The 24,686-nt window shown below is 44.8% G+C and overlaps 1 protein-coding gene across 3 annotated transcripts in view; it reads right to left on the bottom strand.

Annotated features, from left to right (window-relative positions):
• LOC121532284 (protein-methionine sulfoxide oxidase mical3a-like) overlaps positions 1-24,686 on the bottom strand; it is a 176,077-nt gene that overhangs the window by 41,805 nt on the left and 109,586 nt on the right. For 2 of the 3 annotated variants that reach the window (XM_041838136.2, XM_045205017.1), the window contains 7 exons: positions 22,099-22,246; positions 19,744-19,946; positions 19,376-19,494; positions 19,137-19,208; positions 18,847-19,029; positions 3,415-3,601; positions 1,020-1,114 (listed from right to left, as the gene is read on the bottom strand). In XM_041838136.2, coding sequence (XP_041694070.2) covers positions 1,020-1,114; positions 3,415-3,601; positions 18,847-19,029; positions 19,137-19,208; positions 19,376-19,494; positions 19,744-19,946; positions 22,099-22,246 — 1,007 coding nt within the window. Of the gene's footprint in view, positions 1-1,019; positions 1,115-3,414; positions 3,602-16,154; positions 16,394-16,810; positions 16,931-18,846; positions 19,030-19,136; positions 19,209-19,375; positions 19,495-19,743; positions 19,947-22,098; positions 22,247-24,686 lie in introns of those variants that run through there. The other variant, XM_045205019.1, reaches the window with a different exon arrangement.

The raw sequence follows: 24,686 nt of genomic DNA, 5'->3' as shown, positions 1-24,686 counted from the left end.
CACGGCAGGACCTGGTCAATGACCTGAAGAGAGCAAGGTCCCCCTGCTCAAGGCAGCGCATGTCCAGGCCCATCTGAAGTTTGCCAATGACCATCTGGATGATCCAGAGAGGAATGGGAGAAGGTCATGTGGTCTGATGAGACAAAAATAGAGCTTTTTGGTCTAAACTCCACTCGCTGTGTTTGGAGGAAGAAGAAGGATGAGTATAACCCCAAGAACACCATCTCAACCGTGAAGCATGGAGGTGGAAACATCATTCTTTGGGGATGCTTTCTGCAAAGGGGACAGGACGACTGCACCGTATTGAGGGGAGGATGGATGGGGCCATGTATCGCGAGATCTTGGCCAACAACCTCATTCCCTCAGTAAGAGCATTGAAGATGGGCCGTGGCTGGGTCTTCCAACATGACAACGACCCGAAACACACAGCCAGGGCAACTAAGGAGTGGCTCCGTAAGAAGCATCTCAAGGTCCTGGAGTGGCCTAGCCAGTCTCCAGACCTGAACCCAATAGAAATCTTTGGAGGGAGCTGAAAGTCCGTATTGCCCAGCGACAGCCCCCGAAACCTGAAGGATCTGGAGAAGGTCTGTATGGAGGAGAGGGCCAAAATCCCTGCTGCAGTGTGTGCAAACCTGGTCAAGACCTACAGGAAACGTATGATCTCTGTAATTGCAAACAAAGGTTTCTGTACCAAATATTAAGTTCTGCTTTTCTGATGTATCAAATACTTATGTCATGCAATAAAATGCAAATTAATTACTTAAAAAATCATACAATGTGATTTTCTGGATTTTAGTTTTAGATTCCGTATCTCACAGTTGAAGTGTACCTATGATAAAAATTACAGACCTCTACATGCTTTGTAAGTAGGAAAACCTGCAAAATCGGCAGTGTATCAAATACTTGTTCTCCCCACTGTATGTGTGTGTGTGTGTGTGTGTGTGTGTGTGTGTGTGTGTGTGTGTGTGTGTGTGTGTGTGTGTGTGTGTGTGTAGAGAGAGAGGATGGGTCAGTAGTACCCTTGCATTGAGCAGAGCAGGGGTCGGTGCCGGCCTCTTCCTCTGAGCCTGACCAGACAAGCGGTAACAGTAGTGGGGCTTGCAGTAAAACTTCCCTATAGGAGAGGAGACAAAAACAGAGAAATATCAAATCAGTGCAAAACAAAACACTTTTCCAGATCAGCCTGCATTCACCTCATCTGGCTGTTGCATACTCTTCAGTATGGTGAAAGCCTCTGTGTGTATGAGAGTATGCTGCTCATAGGTAGACACTATTATTGTCCTCCCTCCCTCCCTCCCTAGGTTCCCAGTGGGCATTCTGGAGTCTGCTCTACCAGTGGGATGACTGGGATCACTAACTAAACAGGGAGAAACAGTCACTCTGTCATTGCTAACAATCTGCTACTTGTTCCACGAGCACAACAGACACCTTATGACACCCATAGAGAAAAAGTAATGAAATCACAAGACTGGAGCAGGCTCTAAGAGGGCAATGCAGGACAATCTGATAACTCCTACTGTAACCACAAGGACAAGGCTTGGTATAATTGACCATGCTAACAGTATATGTACACTACCAGTCAAAAGTTTGGACACACCTACTCATTCAAGGGTTTTTCTTTATTTTTATATTGCTTACATTGGAGAATAATAGTGAAGACATCAAAACTATGAAATAACACATATGGAATCATGTAGTAACCAAAAAAGTATTAAACAATAGCCCCCCTTTGCCTTGATGACAGCTTTGCACCCTCTTGGCATTCTCTCAACCAGCTTCATGAGGTAATGCATTTCAATTAACAGGTGTGCCTTCTTAAAAGTTCATTTGTGAAATATCTTTCCTTCTTAATGCGTTTGAGCCAAGAAGTTGCGTTGTGACAAGGTAAGGGGGGTATACAGAAGATAACCCTATTTGGTAAAAGACCAAGTCCATATTATGGCAAGAACAGCTCAAATAAGCAAAGAGAAACGACAGCCAATCATTACTTTATGACATGAAGGTCAGTCAATACGGAACATTTCAAAAACTTTGAAAGTTTCTTCAAGTGCAGTCGCAAAAACCATCAAGCGCTATCATGAAACTGGCTCTCATTAGGACTGCCACAGGAATGACCCAGAGTTACCAGTTCATTAGAGTTACCAGCCTCAGAAATTACAGCCCAAATAAATGCTTCACAGAGTTCAAGTCACAGACACATCTCAACATCAACTATTCAGAGGGTACTGTGTGAATCAGGCCTTCATGGTCGAATTGCTGCAAAGAAGCCACTACTAAAGGACACCAATAAGAAGAAGAGACCCGCTTGGGCCAAGAAACATGAGCAACGGACATTAGACCGGTGGAAATGTGTCCTTTGGTCTGGAGTCCAAATTTGAGATTTTTGGTTCCAACCGCCGTGGCTTTGTGAGATGCGCTGTGGATGAACGGATGATCTCTGCATGTGTAGTTCCCACCGTAAAGCATGGAGGAGGAGGTGTTATGGTGTGTGGGTGCTTTGCTGGTGACACTGTCTGTGATTTATTTAGAATTCAAGGCACACTTAACCAGCATGGCTACCACAGCATTCTGCAGCGATACGCCATCCCATCTGGTTTGCGCTTAGTGGGACTATCATTTGTTTTTCAACAGGACAATGACCCAACACACCTCCAGGCTGTGTAAGGGCTATTTTACCAAGAAGGAGAGTGATGGAGTGCTGCATCAGATGACCTGGCCTCCACAATCCCCCCGACCTCAACCCAATTGAGATGGTTTGGGATGAGTCGACGGCAGAGTGAAGGAAAAGCAGCCAACAAGTGCTCAGCATATGTGGGAACTCCTTCAAGACAGTTGGAAAAGCATTCCAGGTTAAGCTGGTTGAGAGAATGCCAAGAGTGTGCAAAGCTGTCATCCAGGCAAAGGGTGGCTATTTGAAGAATCTCAAATATAAAATATATTTTGATTTGTTGAACACTTTTTTGGTTACTACATGATTCCATATGTGTTATTTCATAGTTTTGATGTCTTCATTATTCTACAACGTAGAAAATAGTAAAAATAAAGAAAAACCCTTGAATGAGTAGGTGTGTCCAAACTTTTGACTGGTACTGTATGTCTGCCTATGAGTAGGCCAACATGTCAGTCAGCATTTTCTACAGTATCATGATCATGTAACAAGCTCATTTGAGCGACTCTCAAATGATCTGATTGCATGTCAGTAATGTCTGTGCCCTGTTTGAATTTTGTCAAGACAAAACAAAGTGACTGTCATTCAGTGAGGTGTTTTTGTTAACATATCAACAGTGTATGCGAGGTAGGTCTGTTCACATGTAACAAACAGATCTGGGACCAGCTTACATTTGTATTGACTGAAAAGAACACTACAATATGATCATGGCGAGTGGTCTAAAGAAGCTTATTGGGCGTACGTACCATCCTCCACATCGAAGGCATAGGATGACAGTCTAAGCGTCGTTCCGCAGTAGTCACACTTGAAGCAGCTGCGGTGGAAGAACTTGCCCTCGGCACTCAGCCGCTCCATCACGTACACACGCTTCCGGCAGAAGAAGCACACGTCGCTGCCCCCGATGTTCTGGGGAAACTCTTTCCTCAGCGAACCCTGTAGAGGAAGAGAGGAGACTAAATCAGGGGCACGGGAGAGGTGCAGAGTGATGGAGAGAGAGGGTAGCTATTTTCCTGAAGCCCCAGCTTCACAACTTAGTAGGAAAATCTAACTGATAGAGAATTATGGGATATGGGATCAACTGTTCCATTGATATCAAACCATTCACAACCTAGTAGGCCATAAAATGGGAAACTAAAATAGAAGAACTTCGCATTTTCAGAAACACCGGAGATTATAGCACATTTTGGATACCACAACAAACGCGAGGTCAAATGTTCGACACACACAGAACAATGGTCACAGAGTTAGTTCCTAAGAAACACACAATTATAATACTTCTCTAGAACTAGCAGGAAGTCCTAGTTACACTCATTATCACCAAACACCACAGCTGCATTCGCAAGCTGGAGTCACTTCACTCTTGGGTCTACAACATGCCCAGTGCCCTACGACACCATTGGCTCTTACCAATTCCACCAATTTCCTCTTGTCAAGTGAGGGCTTAGGTTCCTCCTGAGGTTGAAGCTGATTGGCTATCTGATCAGCCAATAAGCTTACTCCCCCTGTGTACATCTTTAAATATCTCTATGGACGGCAGAGAGAGGAAGAAAGGACAGTAGGATGAGAGAGACAAAGAGACATGGAGGAAAAATAAAGACATGAAAAGAATGCAAAGGAATATGAGAGAACGGAACGACAGAGTAGTAGTATGAGGAAGAGGGGTAAACTATGATAGGAGGTCAGGTAGTACACTATGTAAGGCACTAAAGAGCACTGGAAAATAATAATAAACTGATATCATGAGAGGGAAATGAAGCCATGTTTGGTTGATCAAGCATGTAGATGTGTTGGCCCACCAACCCAATGAACTGCTTTGAATTAGTGTTTTCAACAGAAGAGAAATATGTACAAACCAACTGCTTAGAACTCTTGAACCCTCATTTACACTAATCAAGCCATGAGCCACACCACCACATGCAGTGTCCGACAGAAAGGGTACTGGGAGTTGAAGCATTACAACACCAGTGATGTCTACACACTATTACTTTAATGAGGAGCAAACAGCTGTTGACTGGCCCTGTGATGCTGAGCAATAAACTGTGGCTATATGAACCTACACCCATACACAGATGCGCACAGACACACGCACAAATGTGAGTGAGCATGCGCACAAATCCAGATTTATGGTGTTAATTTTCCCTGCGCAACCCTTTGGCTAATAAAACAAGAAACATAATTGCTCACCATGGACACAGGATGTTAGGATCAACTATGTACATTCAAAAGATCAGTGATTCATTGTATTATCTCAAACACACTTTAACTGTAACCCTAAAATGGCCGGGAATAGATCTACAAAAATCCCTAAATAACATTTATCCTGCAGAGAGACAGAATTTAGGTCAGAGTTAGCACAGTGTAAGTCATAGAAAAGTATGACATTTAAATATTTAAAAGTATGGATGAGATTTACTGTAAATATACCATGCTGTATTATAATATATCATCTCTGAGCCATGATTACACCAACACAGTTGGAACAGAAAATGATTTGTTGTCAACATGAAGATCAAATTAGGCTGTCCTGAGGCAAAAACACCTGGCCGGGTCTCCCTAAGCACAGTGACCACAAAACTGCAATAATGCAGGCCACACCTAAGGGACTGCTAATATAAATCTATTGGAACATAAATCATTCATATAGCTATGACTACAGTACATTCTCTTCCACTTTTCACTGTGTCATCATCACACTTTTCACCACAGCTAGCTGAGCAATATCTTGGACTAAAACGGCACATGCGTTTACACCCATAGAGATTAACCATTCCTGTATGCATTATCCACATGCTTGTTAGGACACACATTGGATATCAGTTCAATCCCATATCAGAGGCCAGGCAGTGAGTTATTTGGCCCATCTCCCAGAGGCACTGAGTAAGGTAGTGTGTTAGAGTCAGCCACACTGCAGATCTCCTCAGGAGGGAGAGGCTACCTGTCGGAGAGTTTCAGGGGAGGAGAGGGGGCTCTCTGGGCTATGGCTGCGTGACAGATGCCACTGTTCTATAAAGAAACGTGAGGGCTTTTTCTTAGGCTCCAGGGGAAAGAGAGAAAAGAGAGGACAGTTAAGGCAGGAGGACATGGCATGAGAACAGAGAGAGTAGGTAGAGAAGCTGGTATGGAAATCCCTTGGCTGGGTCATTTTCTAATTCTACAGAACACAAGAATGACAGATACTGAGTAAACAGTAGGACGAATCACAGTGGTGTTTTATCTATTGTTTTATTACTCGATCTGACATTAATGACATCTTGTAAAGTAACTAAGGAGATCAGAGATCAGGTCAGTTGTTGTGGTAAAGTCCTGGACTTTGAACCCAGGCCAGGGCTATCGAGTGGTGTGTATCACCTGGACTTTGAACCCAGGCCAAGGCTATCGAGTGGTGTGTATCACCTGGACTTTGAACCCAGGCCAAGGCTATCGAGTGGTGTGTATCACCTGTGGCTTTGAACCCAGGCCAAGGCTAGGGACACCTGGACTTGAACCCAGGCCAAGGTATGGTGTATCACCTGGACTTTGAACCCAGGCCAAGGCTATCGAGTGGTGTGTATCACCTGGACTTTGAACCCAGGCCAAGGCTATCGAGTGGTGTGTATCACCTGGACTTTGAACCCAGGCCAAGGCTATCGAGTGGTGTGTATCACCTGTGGCTTTGTCGGCTTGCTTTGAAACTGTGAGGCTAGCTGCTCAGCCCTCTCCTGTATACTAAGGACATGTAACGGCATTTGGTCATCAGAGCGCAGATGCTCTAGCTCCTGCAGAAGAAGGCATTATTAGATTACAAAGAACAGAATAGGACGGGTAAGGCAGAATTTAGCCATGCACTTTTGTTTTTGTGCTGTTTTCACAAAACATCCCATGCTCCACACAAGATCCAGATTTTATTTAACCTTTATTTAACCAGGAAAGACCATTGAGGTTAGAAAACTATTTTGCGAGAGCAACCTGATTGATTGTGATAGATGATTTAGCTTTGTGTGCTAGGCTATTTGTGCGTGCTTTAGTGGTTTAAGGGATTTTTATGTGACAGGTTCATCTGACCTATGCATACTAACAAGGGTGCCCTGACTGCTGCGCCTTGACATAACTAATCCACTATTAGCAGAGGTAACTACTCATTTATGATGTACTTGTAAATGCTGCATTGTTCCAAAGCCAATCTCCATTTGCCATGCAGTAGAAACACAGGGGCAAATTCAGCTTAGGTCAATTTATGAGGTTACTGGTTAGCAGGGTGGTTACTGGTAGGTTTCTGGTTCGAATCCCTGAGCTGACTAGGTGAAAAATCTGTTGATGTCCCCTTGAGCAAGGCACTTAACCCTAATTGCTACTGTAAGACGCTCTGGATAAGAGCGTCTGCTAAATGACTAAAATGTAAAATGTAGCAGTCTGAGGAGAAATTTTATAATGCAGCTGTCATTGACGGCAGTAGGTATATCTTATATAATTTAAATAGAGCCAATCTATCAAAATCAATCTAGTGAGGTTTCCAGGAAGCAGAGATGAGGTAATGTGTTAGTGTAGTTGTCGCCAGAGAGGAGGGGCTACCTGTCTGATAGTTTCAGGGGAGGAGAGGGGGCTCTCTGGGTTCTGGCTGCGAGACAGATGCCACTGTTCTATAAAGAAATGTGAGGGCTTTTTCTTAGGCTCCAGGGGAAAGAGAGAGGACATCAAAATAGGACAGTTCATAAAAGGCAACAAATCAAATCAAATTGTATTTGTCACATGCGCCGAATACAACAGGTGTAGACCATACAGTTAAGGTAGTGAATGTAGTGTGTTAGAGGACAGGACTGAGAATGATGAGAATGAGGAATTAGCACTTAGCTAGAGTACAGTAGTAAACCAACACCAAAGACATTCAAACTATGAAAAAATGAAATAAATCCACTAGGCCTATCACTTACAGATAATGAATTGACTGATTATATACGGCTCTGTTTTTTCACACAACATGCCATACCTTTTGTTTCTCAGGTTTACACTTAAACTTAGCGACTAATCTCGCAGACCTCTCCTGAATGCTAGGGATGTGAATAGGCTCTGGCTCCTCAAGCTGCACGGGTTTCCATTTCTGCAGATTAAACCAAGGTAAGCATTGTGTGTGTTTACAGTCTGTTTGTCCCAAAACATGATAATACTGGTTTGATGCAGTTAGCTGGTATGGCTGGCCTGAGAATTTATGACAGGCTATGGAATAACATAGCTCTATTGACAACCCACTCTTTCAGGGGGAGTTGGGATATGTAAAAAACACATTTCCAATTCACACATGCGTATTAACACACACTTGTACATGTGTGAAATAGGACAAATATAAGCACCCACCAAATTATTATTATAATTTACAAATTGCACACATATCATACAGTGGGGAAAAAAAGTATTTAGTCAGCCACCAATTGTGCAAGTTCTCCCACTTAAAAAGATGAGAGAGGCCTGTAATTTTCATCATAGGTACACGTCATTATTGACAGACAAAATGAGAAAAAAAATTCCAGAAAATCACATTGTAGGTTTTTTAATGAATTTATTTGCAAATTATGGTGGAAAATAAGTATTTGGTCAATAACAAAAGTTTCTCAATACTTTGTTATATACCCTTTGTTGGCAATGACACAGGTCAAACGTTTTCTGTAAGTCCTCACAAGGTTTTCACACACTGTTGCTGGTATTTTGGCCCATTCCTCCATGCAGATCCCCTCTAGAGCAGTGATGTTTTGGGGCTGTCGCTGGGCAACACGGACTTTCAACTCCCCTCCAAAGATTTTCTATGGGGTTGAGATCTGGAGACTGGCTAGGCCACTCCAGGACCTTGAAATGCTTCTTACGAAGCCACTCCTTCGTTGCCCGGGCGGTGTGTTTGGGATCATTGTCATGCTGAAAGACCCAGCCATGTTTCATCTTCAATGCCCTTGCTGATGGAAGGAGGTTTTCACTCAAAATCTCACGATACATGGCCCCATTCATTCTTTCCTTTACACGGATCAGTCGTCCTGGTCCCTTTGCAGAAAAACAGCCCCAAAGCATGATGTTTCCACCCCCATGCTTCACAGTAGGTATGGTGTTCTTTGGATGCAACTAAGCATTCTTTGTCCTCCAAACACGACGAGTTGAGTTTTTACCAAAAAGTTATATTTTGTTTTCATCTGACCATATGACATTCTCCCAATCCTCTTCTGGATCATCCAAATGCACTCTAGCAAACTTCAGATGGGCCTGGACATGTACTGGCTTAATCAGGGGGACACGTCTTGTACTGCAGGATTTGAGTCCCTGGCGGCGTAGTGTGCTACTGATGGTAGGCTTTGTTACTTTGGTCCCAGCTCTCTGCAGGTCATTCACTAGGTCCCCCCGTATGGTTCTGGGATTTTTGCTCACCGTTCTTGTGATCATTTTGACCCCACGGGGTGAGATCTTGCATGGAGCCCCAGATCGAGGGAGATTATCAGTGGTCTTGTATGTCTTCCATTTCCTAATAATTGCTCCCACAGTTGATTTCTTCAAACCAAGCTGCTTACCTATTGCAGATTCAGTCTTTCCAGCCTGGTGCAGGTCTACAATTTTGTTTCTGGTGTCCTTTGACAGCTCTTTGGTCTTGGCCATAGTGGAGTTTGGAGTGTGACTGTTTGAGGTTGTGGACAGGTGTCTTTTATACTGATAACAAGTTCAAACAGGTGCCATTAATACAGGTAACAAGTGGAGGACAGAGGAGCCTCTTAAAGAAGAAGTTACAGGTCTGTGAGAGCCAGAAATCTTGCTTGTTTGTAGGTGACCAAATACTTATTTTCCACCATAATTTGCAAATAAATTCATTAAAAATCCTACAATGTGATTTTCTGGATTTTTTTCCCTCAATTTGTCTGTCATAGTTGACGTGTACCTATGATGAAAATTGCAGGCCTCTCTCATCTTTTTAAGTGGGAGAACTTGCACAATTGGTGGCTGACTAAATACTTTTTTTCCCCACTGTATAATACTGTATATGAGTCAGCATGCAAGCACTGCTATGGTGATAGAGAACAAACAATGGTGCCCAAACTAAACATATGAAACCAGCCTTGAAATGACATACTTTAAGTCATCATCTGCTTACACTTTGTTGATTGTTCCAATCATTATATTCTGACCACAACAATCCCTTCCATTCCACACAATCCGTAGAGACACCCAGTCACACACACTCTGCCTGTGTTGTTAGTTCCCATAGGGTTAGCACGGATCACAGGCCCATTCAACCATGGTTACCCTGTGTGTCAGAGGGGTCTGGTCCTGTGTGGTGTCTTCCTCCTCCATACCTCCTCTATCACAATGCTGAAGGACGCACACACACACACACAGACACTTCAATACTGACCAATGACAGCTAGGACCATGTTTCTCCTCTCTGGGCCTTCATAAACAAACCACAGCATTACATATACAGCATCAGATCTTTCACTGCAGAAAGTATGGCAACAAGGCCCCCACCTACACACTGGTCAGCCACAACACAAGCAAACCCTCTCAAAGTTAACAAAAAGCAACCCACTCACAGGAAGAATGGAAACTAAGACTAGATATAGTTTATTTTATTTAGGTTGGAAGTCCTCTACAACGTTAATATGGGGAGGGGAAGAAGAGTCACTACATTTAGCTTTCTACTTTGACGGCACAATTGGAGAACTTGTACGTAAGGTAAGACAAGTGTCAAGACCTGAGAGGATAGATGTTAGCTAAAGGATCAACAAGGAAGAGGACAGGAGAGTGTGTCTGGTCTGGTCTGGCACAGACTGGTCACCTGTGAGTGAAGAGAGAGTGAGGAGGTGGTAGAAGAGGAGGAGAGCAGAATGGGTTTCTTAGGGCAGCTCCGTGTGCCCAAGGTTGACTCTGTACTGCTTCTTGGCTTGAGAGTGGAGAGGAGGACAGGCCATCACTTGCTGGTGTCACCGACGTGCACACTTCCACCATTCAACACGTGCACACACATACACACACACACACCATTCAAGGTATCATATTACCTCATCCAAATTCACTTTTGATTACCTCATCCATACACATTTACATATTAATCAATTTAACTAATGATTCACATCCAATAGGCTAAAACAATCATCTTCTACAGTGTCACCCTCACCCACACACTCATTCTTGTAACTACCGCTGGCATTCTACCACACTACACACTCAAGCCAACACTGTTGCATCACACACACACACACACACACACACCACCCACTGGATGTATGTGGAAAATTAAGGCAAATAAACCAAATTTCTTCACATTTCCCAACTCTAGTTAGTTTACAGTTAGCAAGCATGAGATAAAAAAAAAAAATAATGTTTTCTTCAACGGCCACAAAAACCTTTTGGGTCGCTCTTGTTGGTGAATGAGAAAAAAATGTGAGGAATTTCATGATACTGCGGTGAGCGAGAGTATACTTATGTGTAGGGTTGCAAAATAACGGAAACTTTCAATAAATTCCCTGGTTTTCCAGAAATCCTGGTTGGAGGAGTCCGGATTTCCTGCTTATTCACTCCTGATTCCGGGAAATCCTCCAACTGGGATTTCTGAAAAACCAGGGAATTTATTGAAAGTTCCAGACATTTTGAAACCCTATTTTGTGAGTCTGAAGAGCTACTAAAACATTCACACTAATCAGTGAAAAAAAAGTGTGTGAGATGGAAAAGTGGTACTGTCCCGGAGTCGGAGTCGTCGGGTGAGGTTGTGTCTCTCTCTGGCGGGAGGTAAGCTTGGCTTATATGGTGTCGAGTAAAGTTTAAACCATGTATTTAGATTGTAGTTAGGTATTGTAGGTAGTTTATCTAGGTAGTTATCGTAGGTTATTGTAGGTAATTATTGTAGGTAAGTATTGTATTCACCTGAGCCTGGTGAAGCACGAGGCTAGCTAACCCACTACCTGGACTAGCTAGCGGGTAGCTACTGGTAACTATTAGCAACTGTGGATAGTTGTTTCCAATGTTATTTCACACTTAAGAGTACCTGTAATTATGCCAGCTAGCTGCCTACCATTCAGCTGTTTTTCTAACCTCATTATCTGAAGCGTTAACGTTAGGTAGTTAGTAGCTACTGTACTCGAAATGTAGCTAGCTTGTTGCTACCTGGATAGCTAACTAAACAATAGCTGGAACGACCTAGCGAACAGACACGAACTGGCTGAATCGATTCAGTGGCTAGCTTTGCACTTAACTGGCTAACAGTAGCTACTAAGGGTAAGTTATAACCTACATTTGTGTTTTGTTTTTACATACTGGTAACCAGAGTCGTTCAAGGGAATTCGGGACATGGGTGACTAGTTAACGTTAGCTTGGCTCTCTCTGTGTTCGTGCCGTGGGAGGAGGGGTTTTTCGTTGGCAGAGAGCAATGGCTAGCTAGTATGCTAACTATTCTAGCTAACTAACTGGCTGAATAAGTTGGCGGACTCACTCAAACTGTCAAAACTAACCCAAAACTTTACACAACGTTAGACACGGACACGAATGATCTGCTTGGCGTGTTAACACACTGGTGGTTTGTTGTAACCGAGTATTGGTGCTAAACCGTGTTATTGGAGGCTGGCATGCTAGTTGGCTATGGCGTCATAGGATTTGGTGCCCTGGACGGTTTTCACGGAAGAATACTGTACCAAGTTAGCTAGCAGAATAAACTAAGTTAGTCTATTCCTAGAAAACATTGAACCGCTGTAATTTACAACAATTATAATTTCTAAAGTGGAAGTTGGGAGTTATATTTGAGTGTTTCAGTGAAACGTAAGTGAGGGAGGCCCCGCTCTCTCGCTTTTCCAGATGTTTAGTTCATTTCATTCCGATCTCCTTTGCATCATTGTAGGAATTTTCTGTAGCCTGTCAACTTATGTGTCTGTCTATCCCTGTTCTCTCCTCTCCGCACAGGCTATACAAACGCCTCACAACGCGTGGCTGCTGCCACTCTAACCTGGTGGTCCCTGCACGCACGACCCACATGGAGTTCCAGGTCTCCGGCAGCCTCTGGAACTGCCGTTCTGCAGCCAACAAGGCAGAGTTAATCTCAGCCTATGCTACCCTCCAGTCCCTCGACTTCTTGGCGCTGACGGAAACATGGATTACCACAGAAAACACTGCTACTCCTACTGCTCTCTCCTCGTCTGACCATGTGTTCTCGCATACCCCGAGAGCATCTGGTCAGCGGGGTGGTGGCACAGGAATCCTCATCTCTCCCAAGTGGACATTCTCTCTTTCTCCCCTGACCCATCTGTCTATCTCCTCATTTGAATTCCATGCTGTCACAGTCACTAGCCCATTCAAGCTTAACATCCTTATCATTTATCACCCTCCAGGTTCCCTTGGAGAGTTCATTAATGAGCTTGACGCCTTGATAAGTTCTTTTCCTGAGGATCGCTCACCCCTCACAGTTCTGGGTGACTTTAACCTCCCTACGTCTACCTTTGACTCATTTCTCTCTGCCTCCTTCTTTCCACTCCTCTCCTCTTTTGACCTCACCCTCTCACCGTCCCCCCCTACTCACAAGGCAGGCAATACGCTTGACCTCATCTTTACTAGATGCTGTTCTTCTACTAATCTCACTGCAACTCCCCGCCAAGTCTCCGACCACTACTTTGTATCCTTTTCTCTCTCGCTCTCCTCCAACACTACTCACTCTGCCCCTACTCAGATGGTAATGCGCCGTCGCAACCTTCGCTCTCTCTCTCCCGCTACTCTCTCCTCTTCCATCCTATCATCTCTTCCCTCTGCTCAATCCTTCTCCCTCCAATCTCCTGATTCTGCCTCCTCAACCCTCCTCTCCTCCCTTTCTGCATCCTTTGACTCTCTATGTCCCCTATCCTCCCGGCCGGCTCGGTCCTCCCCTCCTGCTCCATGGCTTGACGACTCATTGCGACCTCACAGAACAGGGCTCCGGGCAGCCGAGCGGAAATGGAGGAAAACTAGTCTCCCTGCGGACCTGGCATCTGTTCACTCCCTCCGCTCTATATTTTCTTCCCCTGTTTCTGCTGCTAAAGCCACTTTTTACCACTCTAAATTCCAAGCATCTGCCCCTAACCCTAGGAAGCTCTTTGCCACCTTCTCCTCCCTGCTAAATCCCCCCCTTCTCCCTCTCTGTGGATGACTTCGTCAACCATTTTGAAAAGAAGGTTGACGACATCCGATCCTCGTTTGTTAAGTCAAATGACACCGCTGGTCCTGCTCACACTGCCCTACCCTATGCTTTGACTTCTTTCTCTCCTCTCTCCAGATGAAATCTTACGACTTGTGACAGCCGGCCGCCCAACAACCTGCCCGCTTGACCCTATCCCCTCCTCTCTTCTCCAGACCATTACCGGAGACCTTCTCCCTTACCTCACCCGCTCATCAACTCATCCTTGACCGCTGGCTATGTCCCTTCCGTCTTCAAGAGAGCGAGAGTTGCACCCCTTCTCAAAAAACCTACACTCGATCCCTCCGATGTCAACAACTACAGACCAGTATCCCTTCTTTCTTTTCTCTCCAAAACTCTTGAGCGTGCCGTCTTTAGCCAACTCTCCTGCTATCTCTCTCAGAATGACCTTCTTGATCCAAACCAGTCAGGTTTCAAGACTGGTCATTCAACTGAGACTGCTCTTCTCTGTGTCACGGAGGCTCTCCGCACTGCTAAAGCTAACTCTCTCTCCTCTGCTCTCGTCCTTCTAGACCTATCTGCTGCCTTTGATACTGTGAACCATCAGATCCTCCTCTCCACCCTCTCCGAGTTGGGCATCTCCGGCGCGGCTCACTCTTTGATTGCGTCCTACCTGACAGGTCGCTCCTACCAGGTGGCGTGGCGAGAATCTGTCTCCGCACCACGTGCTCTCACCACTGGTGTCCCCCAGGGCTCAGTTCTAGGCCCTCTCCTATTCTCGCTATACACCAAGTGGCCTCTCCTATCATTGCTACGCAGACGACACACAATTAATCTTCTCCTTTCCCCCTTCTGATAACCAGGTGGCGAATCGCATCTCTGCATGTCTGGCAGACATATCAGTGTGGATGACGGATCACCACCTCAAGCTGAACCTCGGCAAGATGGAGCTGCTCTTCCTCCCGGGGAAGGACTGCCCGTTCCATGATCTCGCCATCACGGTTGACAACTCTGTTGTGTCCTCCTCCCAGAGTGCAAAGAGCCTTGGCGTGACCCTGGACAACACCCTGTCGTTCTCCGCTAACATCAAGGCGGTGACCCGATCCTGTAGGTTCATGCTATACAACATTTGCAGAGTACGACCCTGCCTTACACAGGAAGCGGCACAGGTCCTAATCCAGGCACTTGTCATCTCCCGTCTGGATTACTGCAACTCGCTGTTGGCTGGGCTCCTTGCCTGTGCCATTAAACCCCTACAACTCATCCAGAACGACGCAGCCCGTCTGGTGTTCAACCTTCCCAAGTTCTCTCACGTCAACCCGCTCCTCCACACACTCCACTGGCTTCCAGTTGAAGTTCGCATCTGCTACAAGACCATGGTGCTTGCCTACGGAGCTGTGAGGGGAACGGCACCTCCGTACCTTCAGGCTCTGATCAGTCCCTACACCCAAACGAGGGCATTGCGTTCATCCACCTCTGGCCTACTGGCCCCCCTACCTCTGCGGAAGCACAGTTCTCGCTCAGCCCAGTCAAAACTGTTCGCTGCTCTGGCACCCCAATGGTGGAACAAGCTCCCTCACGACGCCAGGACAGCGGAGTCACTCACCACCTTCCGGAGACACTTGAAACCCCACCTCTTTAAGGAATACCTGGGATAGGATAAAGGAATCCTTCTTCCCCCCCTTACCCCACCCCAAAGATAAAAAATAAATATATATATATATTGTAAAGTGGTTGTCCCACTGGCTATCATAAGGTGAATGCACCAATTTGTAAGTCGCTCTGGATAAGAGCGTCTGCTAAATGACGAAAAAGTAAATGAAAATGTAATGTAAATGTACTGGAGAATTCTCACTGTCCACTCAGTCTAGATCAGGACTCTCCAACCCTGTTCCTGGAGAGCTACCTACCCTCCTGTAGGTTTTCGCTCCAACCCGTTATAACTAACCTGATTCAGTTCATCAACCAGCTAATTATTAGAATGTGGTGTGGTAGATTAGGGTTGGACTGAAAACCTTCAGGATGGTAGCTCTCCAGGAACAGGGCTGGAATTAAAACCTACAGGAGGGTAGCTCTCCAGGAACAGGGCTGGAGAGCCCTGGTCCAGATGCTAATGTCTTAACGGCATTAGCTAATATTTCCACTGAACATTAATTTTTTTCACGGCAGACTATTTCCAACCAATTAGCTCAACTGCGGATTAGCTTTCAGGGGTCAATCAAGCACAGCTCTGAACTAGCCATTTCACTTAGTGGCTCAAACTGTTAAGACTTTGCATCTTTGATTTAAAAAGAACTAAACAAAAAAACTAAGAAAGAAGCTTTGATGATTAGCGCACTTAAGCGAACTAAGCTAAGCTAAAACTTTGATGATTAGCACAATGAAGCTAACAGAGCTAAGCTGAAGCGATAGCCTGTTTGTTTATCAAAGTAGGGGATATTAGCTAGCTAGTAGCTAGCTCTGATAGCATGGTTAACTGGTTAGCTGGAGAGGGGAGACAGCCTAGTAGGCAGGGACTACTACAGCGTCAGACCGGCCAGTCGTACCTGCTCCCCTCTGTTGGGTAGGGTCTGACACTTGAACTTCTCCTTATAGCCGAAGCTGAGCTGCTCCTGCTGTTGGGTTTGTTTCTGAGACAACATTGCAGGGGTGGAAGAGGGAGAGGGATAGTGATAGGGAAAAGGAGAGGGGTACGCCACACGAGACAAGAGAGAACATGACATCACGTCACTCACTGTCTGGGATGAACAGCACCCACACACAGCTGCTTATTCTGGCAACACACACACGACATCCCGACAACTATCTGATCCTTAGGTCTTGGAGGAGAGCGAGAGACCTTTAAATTGGAACTACTGGTTTCGTCACTCCACAGAAAATAAGACATGCTATGTCTAGGATCAATAAGAGTTAATCAGCTACAATCTGGACACAAAGCAGCTTTATACTGTATACTACTGTAAAACACAGCAGAGAGACGGTTGGTTAGGGACATCCAGGGGTTAGACTAGGGTCTAGGGGAGGGAGGTGAGATGTCCACTCTTTACCTGTCTCCATGCAGGGACCAGAGCTAGGCGGACAGGCTCCCTGGGGGGGTCCAGGGGTGCAGGGGGAGGGGGCAGCGCCACGAGGAGATCCAGATTGGGCAGAGAATCCCCCTTTGACCACTGGAAGATGAGTGACAGTCAAAGTGGCCAAAAAGAGACCAGGACACAGTGAGCGCAACCAACCATGAGTCAAGGTCATGATCCATGATGGGAGGAGAGGAAGAAGAGAGAAAAATAGAGGGAAGTGAATCATGAGAACACAGAGTCATGCTGGTTGGAAAACAAACTGGGAGCAAAAACCCAAAGGAAATTGTGTGTGTCATAAGAATAGCATGCTGTGTAATGTAATGTGACTACAAATGTAGGATGTTAATTTGATCACTGTTTTGTTGCTGAGAATTTTCCTGCAAAGCAGGAAATGCAAACTTGTAGTGTATTTAAGTTTTAAAAAGGCTTCTAAAGTTTGTAATTTCCACTTTTAAATTTCAGACTTGACATGCTGTAATTAAAAATGTATCAACCCCTGCAAACATGTCCATTAATTATAATCCACATAATAATTTCAATTTCCTGTTGCTCCAGGATTATTTTCCTGCTGTAGCAAATTAAAATCCTACATCTGTACAATATGACATGCGTTATTATTGTACCAACTGGAACTATTTTAGGCTTTTAATTGACTATAGACTTAAGAAAAAGAATATGGACACTGTAGCAAAGACATTATCAGCATTTCATGCAGAGAGCAGAAGGGTCAAAGAAGGGATGAAAAAGAGAAGCCTCCTGGTTGGAAAGACGCAGGCACGCACGCAGACACACTCCACTTTCAGCCTTTCTGGTGCGACACACAGTCCCAATTCAACACAGCAGCAGCAGAATCAAATTGAATATTACCACCAGTGGGACTCAACATAAGTAGGGCTTAGCTCCTATAAACCAACCTGTACTGTACATCCTCTTTGACGGGCATTTGTAGCTGGTTATTATACCATTAGGATAGATGACGACTCAACATTGATTAACCAATCATATTTCAGATTGTACAAATCTGTGACCAAGAGAAAAAAACGGTGACCAAGAGAGAAACGCTTCTAGTGTTCTGCACAAAGCCTGTTTACTCAGCACAGCACTTGACCTGAGGCAGGCTATTCACTTCTAAGGTTTCATCAATTCAATTTACATGAACCGAGTCTTTTGTGTATCAAAGATGGTATCAGATGTAACAACTGCAAAACACACAGCCCGAGCAGGAATTTTGGAATGGCACCACTTGGGAACGCTGCCTGTGAGTTGTCTTTCTATGTCAACAATAGTGGCTTGTGTTCCACTAGCCCACATAGACCTCCCACTGCTCCAGGCCTGCAGTACTGGCTCTCAGGGTGACTGTCCCAGGATCAGGTCGTGGGCTGGGTCTGTAAACCCATTTCACCCCCTAGTCCTGGAGGAGCCAGCCAGTCACCACTATTAGACCACCTACTGTACCACAGAACAGTACGCCGTCAGGCCCGGGCCACATCAATATTAGCATTTCGGGCCCGTATTCACAAAGCATCTCAGAGTAGGAGTGCTGACCTAGGATCAGGTCCTCTGTAGCTCAGTTGGTAGAGCATGGCTCTTGCAACACCAGGATAGTGGGTTGGATTCCTGGGACCATCTATACTTAAAAAAATCTATCCACACGTGACTGTATGTTGCTTTGGATAAAAGCATCTGCTAAATGGAGTTCAACACATTAATACAGTAGTACAGTGTTGCTATACATTCAGCATCACGAGACTAGGAGTCCTGTTAGACACCATGAGATGAAATAGATCTACATCTAACGTCTGCATATTTACTCTGTCTAGACAAACAAAACACTGTGTGCAAACAAAGCTGTCGTCATGTCATTATCATCCTGGAAAGCTAAATCCCAACCAACAGTTCTCATGTTTAAAACGTTTACTCCATCTCTAGTCTCTTCCCACATCCGGGCAAGCAAGACTACTCCTTCTCCCATTGTTAACACCACCTAGACATAATGAGTTTCTCCATACCTGTCGTTTGAGGTCCTTGGACTCTGCAGGAGCATTCTCCTCAAACTTGGCGAGGAGCTGGGTGGCCATGGACTTGACTTTGTTGTGGTTCCCTACAGCCGCTGTCTCTTCCTTCATATTCCTCTCCGTTAGAGCAGTACTGTTGGACGGCCTGTCATCACGGTTACCCCTCGAAACCTCCTCCTGTTACAAACACATGGACAGTACGACACCAGAGACCGTTTCTATCCGTCTGCAACGCACAGTTCAACGTCTGAATTATATTTTTAACCATTGAAAGTTTTACTCACGTCTTCAGAATGGCCAGCCTGGCTAGTCTTCCTCCTCTTCCCCAAACCATCCACATCCTTCTCCTTTTTGTCCTGTTGATCACATAATCACATGTTGTCACTGTTTTTTTCGGGCAGACAGCTATTGACTCATACAGTAGCATTATAACATGACGTTAAACACAGTTGTAACACAGTAAAACACAGTGCGAAAGGGAATGGGACTGCTGAGCTGACAATTATGTATTGGAGGTCCTGACCTTGGGGTTGCGTTTGCGGGATATGGCGATGCTCTGGCCCAGCTTGCTAAGGAAGGAGATGGGAGACTTGGTGCTGTTGATTAACGCAGCCTTCTCCTCAGGGCTCATGTTTTGGTTATCTGGAAATAGAAAATATAGAAAATGTAAGGCGTTAAACCAGGGTTGTATCCATTAAGGTTTTGCAATGAAAAATTACAAGCATTTCCCATTGGACGAGTTCAGGTAGTCCCTCCCTGTTTCTGGTCTGTTTGGTGCATAATGTATATGACCAATTACTCAGTGTGTATAACATTTCAATCAATCTTCACCACTACCCCCCCGAATAAAAATTATATTTATGAAACCAACCAAAGGTGAGCAGTACTCACCTCCGGCCCCAGGGGGGACTGTGTCCTTGAACATCTCGTAGAACTGGCTGAGGTACATGACCATGGAGAGCTTGTCGGGCTCTGACACCTGGGACATCTCCTTGCCCGTCATGCAGGGCGAGATGCCAAACTCCCGCTCGGCCACGTCGAAGCCCAACTGGTTGTTCTTCTGTTGGTCTTGTTCGTCCAGGGAGTCAAAGTCACTTTGGGGCAGAGAGGGACAGAATGGCTGGGAGTCAAAATGACAGTCAAAACAACCAGTAGCACTGTGAATGTTAACATCACAAACATGACAAGCACACTAAGCAGGTTCTAATGCAGTGGATGCAAAGGTTGACGTTAGCACACCAACCCCTTTCCTTGAATGGTTAGTGTTGCAGCATTAGCACCATACTGTTAGCAGTGCGGGAAGTCAGTGAACTAATTAGTGCTGTCTGTGCCCTGCACTTAGTGCATATTTCCCATCAATGCAGCCTTTTCACACACCCCTGACCCAATCATCTGGACTATGAAAGGCAGCAGGGCAGAACAGAACTATTTGGTAAAGGTCAGTCAGGGTTATAATGCTAATCGCTGTGTAGCCAGCAGAGGGTAACGACCCAATCTCTCCCTTCGTTAGGCAATGTGTCTGTCTCTGCTGTGTGTGTGTGTAAGGACCTGACAAAGATCAAAACCGTGTGCATATTGACTAGCCTGATGAATATTTACTAGCCTAATTAATATTTACTAGCCTAATTTTGTGATGGAGCAATCATGTGTGCAGGTCCTACTTTATTCCTATGCTTTTAATAATAATAATACTTTTTTTTAAAGGGACTTATATAGCACTTTTCAAGAACCCAAAGTCGCTTATGACAGTAAACCTCACCTGTAAGCATTTCTACAGGAGAAATACAGATATATACTGAACAAAAATCTAAACGCAACATGCAACAATTTCAGAGATTTTACTGAGTTACAGTTCATATAAGGAAATCAGTCAATTGAAATAAATAAATTAGGCCCTAATCTATGGATTGCACATGACTGAGCAGGGGTGCAGCCATTGGTAGGCCTTGGAGGGCATAGGCCCACCAACTTGGCAGCCAGGCCCACTCACTGGGGAGCCAGCCCCAGCCAATCAGAATGAGTTTTTCCCCACAAAAGCGCTTTATTACAGACAGAAATACTCTTCAGCACCCCCCCCTTTCATTGTCCCCAGCACAAGGTGCACCTGTGTAATGATCATGCTGTTTAATCAGCTTCTTGATATGCCACACCTGTCAGGTGGATGGATTATCTTGGCAAAGGAGAAAAATAATATTTATTTCAGCTCATGAAACACGGGACCAACACTTTACATACATGTTGCATTTATATTTTTGTTCTGTTCATATATACACTACCGTTCAAAAGTTTGGGGTCACTTAGAAATGTCCTTGTTTTTGAAAGAAAAGCAATTTTTTGGTCCATTAAAATAACATCAAATTGATCAGAAATAAAGTGTAGACATTGTTAATGTTGTAAATGCTATCGTAGCTGGAAACGGCTGATTTTTAATGGAATATCTACATAGGCGTACAGAGGCCCATTATCAGCAACCATCAGTCCTGTTTTCCAATGGCACGTTGTGTTTGCTAATCCAAGTTTATCATTTTAAAAGGCTAATTGATCATTAGAAAACACTTTTGCAATTATGTTAGCACAGCTGAAAACTGTTGTGCTGATTAAAGAAGTAATAAAACTGGCTTTCTTGAGACTAGTTGAGAATCTGGAGCATCAGCAATTGTGGGTTCAATTACAGGCTCAAAATGGCCAGAAACAAATAACTTTCTTCTGAAACTCTGCAGTCTATTCTTGTTCTGAGAAATGAAGGCTATTCCATGCGAGAAATTGTGAAGAAACTGAAGATCTCGTACAACGCTGTGTACTACTCCCTTCACAGAACAGCGCAAACAGGCTCTAACCAGAATAGAAAGAGGAGTGGGTGCACAACTGAGCAAGAGGCCAAATACATTAGAGTGTCTAGTTTGAGAAACAGACGCCTCACAGGTCCTCAACTGGCAGCTTCATTAAATAGTACCCGCAAAACACCAGTCTCAACGTCAACAGTGAAGAGGCGATTCCGGGATGCTGACCTTCTAGGCAGAGTTGCAAAGAAAAAGCCATATCTCAGACTGCCCATCTTTTCTTTTTAATGGCCAGTCTGAGATATGGCTTTTTCTTTGCAACTCTGCCTAGAAGTTCAGCATCCCGGAGTCGCCTCTTCACTGTTGACGTTGAGACTGGTGTTTATATACACACACACATGCATATATATACACATATATACATACATATATACACACACATATATACACTGTATATATGACTCACATGAGGTCAGGTCTGTAACGGTGGATGAGGGCACACAGGGCCATGCCACTCTTCCAGGACATGGTGAGGTCGATCACACTGACTTTCCTGTAGCCCTCCGTCTGTCTCTGACACCAGTTCAGCAGCTTGCTGGAGCGAGCGATGGACTCTGGGAAAGGAAAAGCACAGTCAGTGAGTAGTGGATTATTACATTTTTTGGACCAGGGCTGAGGGTGTTTTAGACCAAACAGTCAGAAGTTTTGCTCTTTGGAGTGTTCATACAGTCATTGAACACTGGTCAGTTCAATAATGTTTACATACTGTTTTACCCACTTTATATGTACAGCTGTGGAAAAAATTAAGAGACCACTGCAAATTTTTCTTAAATCAGCATATCTACATGTATGACAGCCATTCCATTCCAATGTCTGTTGAATTCCAACACAGGCACACCTCATTCTACTTAATTAGGTACTGATTAGGTGATCACATGAACCAAATCTTATTTAACGAGGAAAAGTATAAAAACCACTGCTGTGATCATCACTATCCTGTTGCAATAGGACCAGCTGGATGGCAAAAACAGTGCTAATAGTACCTCAAAAGTAATATTAATCAAAAAATAACTATTGACCATGCCAAAAGAGTTGAAAAGGAAAGGTTTGAGTGAGGAAAAGAAGGGTTCAATTCTGGCTTTACTGGCAGAGGGATACAGTGAGCGTCAGGTTGCTTCCATTCTTAAAATGTCAAAGACATTCATAAGAACAAGGTCAAGCAGCAAACATTGGAGACAACAAAGCTACAGACCGGCAGAGGGCGAAAACGACTTTCTACTGACCGGGATGACCGCCAACTCATTCGAATGTCACTCAACAACCGTAGGATGACATCAAGTGACCTAAAAGAAAAGAATGGCAAACGGCAGCTGGGGTGAAGTGCACGGCGAGGACAGTTCGAAACAGGCTCCTAGGGGCATGGCTGAAGTCGTGCAAAGCTAGAAAAAAGCCCTTCATCAATGAGAAGCAAAGAAGAGCCAGGCTGAGGTTTGCAAAAGACCATAAGGATTGAACCGTAGAGGACTGGAGTAAGGTCATCTTTGATGAGTCCAATTTTCAGCTTTGCCCAACACCTGGTCATCTAATGGTTAGACGGAGACCTGGAGAGGCCTACAAGCCACAGTGTCTCGCACCCACTGTGAAATTTGGTGGAGGATCAGTGATGATCTGGGGGTGCTTCAGCAAGGCTGGAATCGGGCAGATTTGTCTTTGTGAAGGACGCATTAATCAAGCCATGTACAAGGTTGTCCTGGAAGAAAACTTGCTTCCTTTTGCTCTGACATTGTTCCCCAACTATGAGGATTGGTTTTTCCAGCAGGACAATGTGCCATGCCAAACAGCCAGGTCAATCAAGGTGTGGATGGAGGACCACCAGATCAAGACCCTGTCATGGCCAGCCCAATCTACAGACCTGAACCCCATTGAAAACTTCTGGAATGTGATCAACAGGAAGATGGATGGTCACAAGCCATCAAACAAAGTCGAGCTGCTTGAATGTCTGCGCCAGGAGTGGCATAATGTCACCCAACATCAATGTGAAAGACTGGTGGAGAGCATGCCAAGACGCATTAAAAGCTGTGATTGAAAAATCAGGGTTATTCTGAACTCTTCCTAAATTAAAACATTACTATTGTGTTGTTTAAAAATGAACATGAACTTATTTTCTTTGCTTTATTCGAGGTGTGACAACACTGCATCTTAGTTATTTTGACCAGTTATCATTTTCTGCAAATAAATGCTCTAAATGACGTTATGAATTTTGCTCCTAATCTCAGCTTGTTACCTGTATAAAAGACACCTGTCCACAGAAGCAATCAATCAATCCGATTCCAAACTCTCCACCATGGCCAAGACCAAAGAGCTCTCCAAGGATGTCAGGGATAATATTGTAGACCTACACAAGGCTGGAATGGGCTACAAGACCATCGCCAAGCAGCTTGGTGAGAAGGTGACAACAGTTGGTGTGATTATTCGCAAATGGAAGAAACACAGAAGAACTGTCTCCCTCGGCCTGGGGCTCCATGCAAGATCTCACCTCGTGGAGTTGCAATGATCAAGAGAACGGTGAGGAATCAGCCCAGAACTACACGGGAGGATCTCAAGGCAGCTGGGACCATAGTCACCAAGAAAACAATTGGTAACACACTACGCCGTGAAGGACTGAAATCCTGCAGTGCCCGCAAGGTCCCCCTGCTCAAGAAAGCACATATACAGGCCCGTCTGAAGTTTGCCAATGAACATCTGAATGATTCAGAGGATAACTGGGTGAAAGTGTTGTGGTCAGATGAGACCAAAATCGAGCTCTTTGGCATCAACTCAACTCGCCGTGTTTGGAGGAGGAGGAATGCTGCCTATGACCCCAAGAACACCATCCCCACCATCAAACATGGAGGTGGAAACATTATGCTTTGGGGGTGTTTTTCTGCTAAGGGGACAGGACAACTTCACCGCATTAAAGGGACGATGGACGGGGCCATGTACCGTCAAATCTTGGGTGAGAACCTCCTTCCCTCAGCCAGGGCATTGAAAATGGGTCGTGGATGGGTATTCCAG

Source organism: Coregonus clupeaformis, chromosome 19, assembly GCF_020615455.1.
Source record: "Coregonus clupeaformis isolate EN_2021a chromosome 19, ASM2061545v1, whole genome shotgun sequence".
NCBI lineage: Eukaryota > Metazoa > Chordata > Actinopteri > Salmoniformes > Salmonidae > Coregonus > Coregonus clupeaformis.
This window is presented reverse-complemented; position numbering and strand designations above follow the sequence as displayed.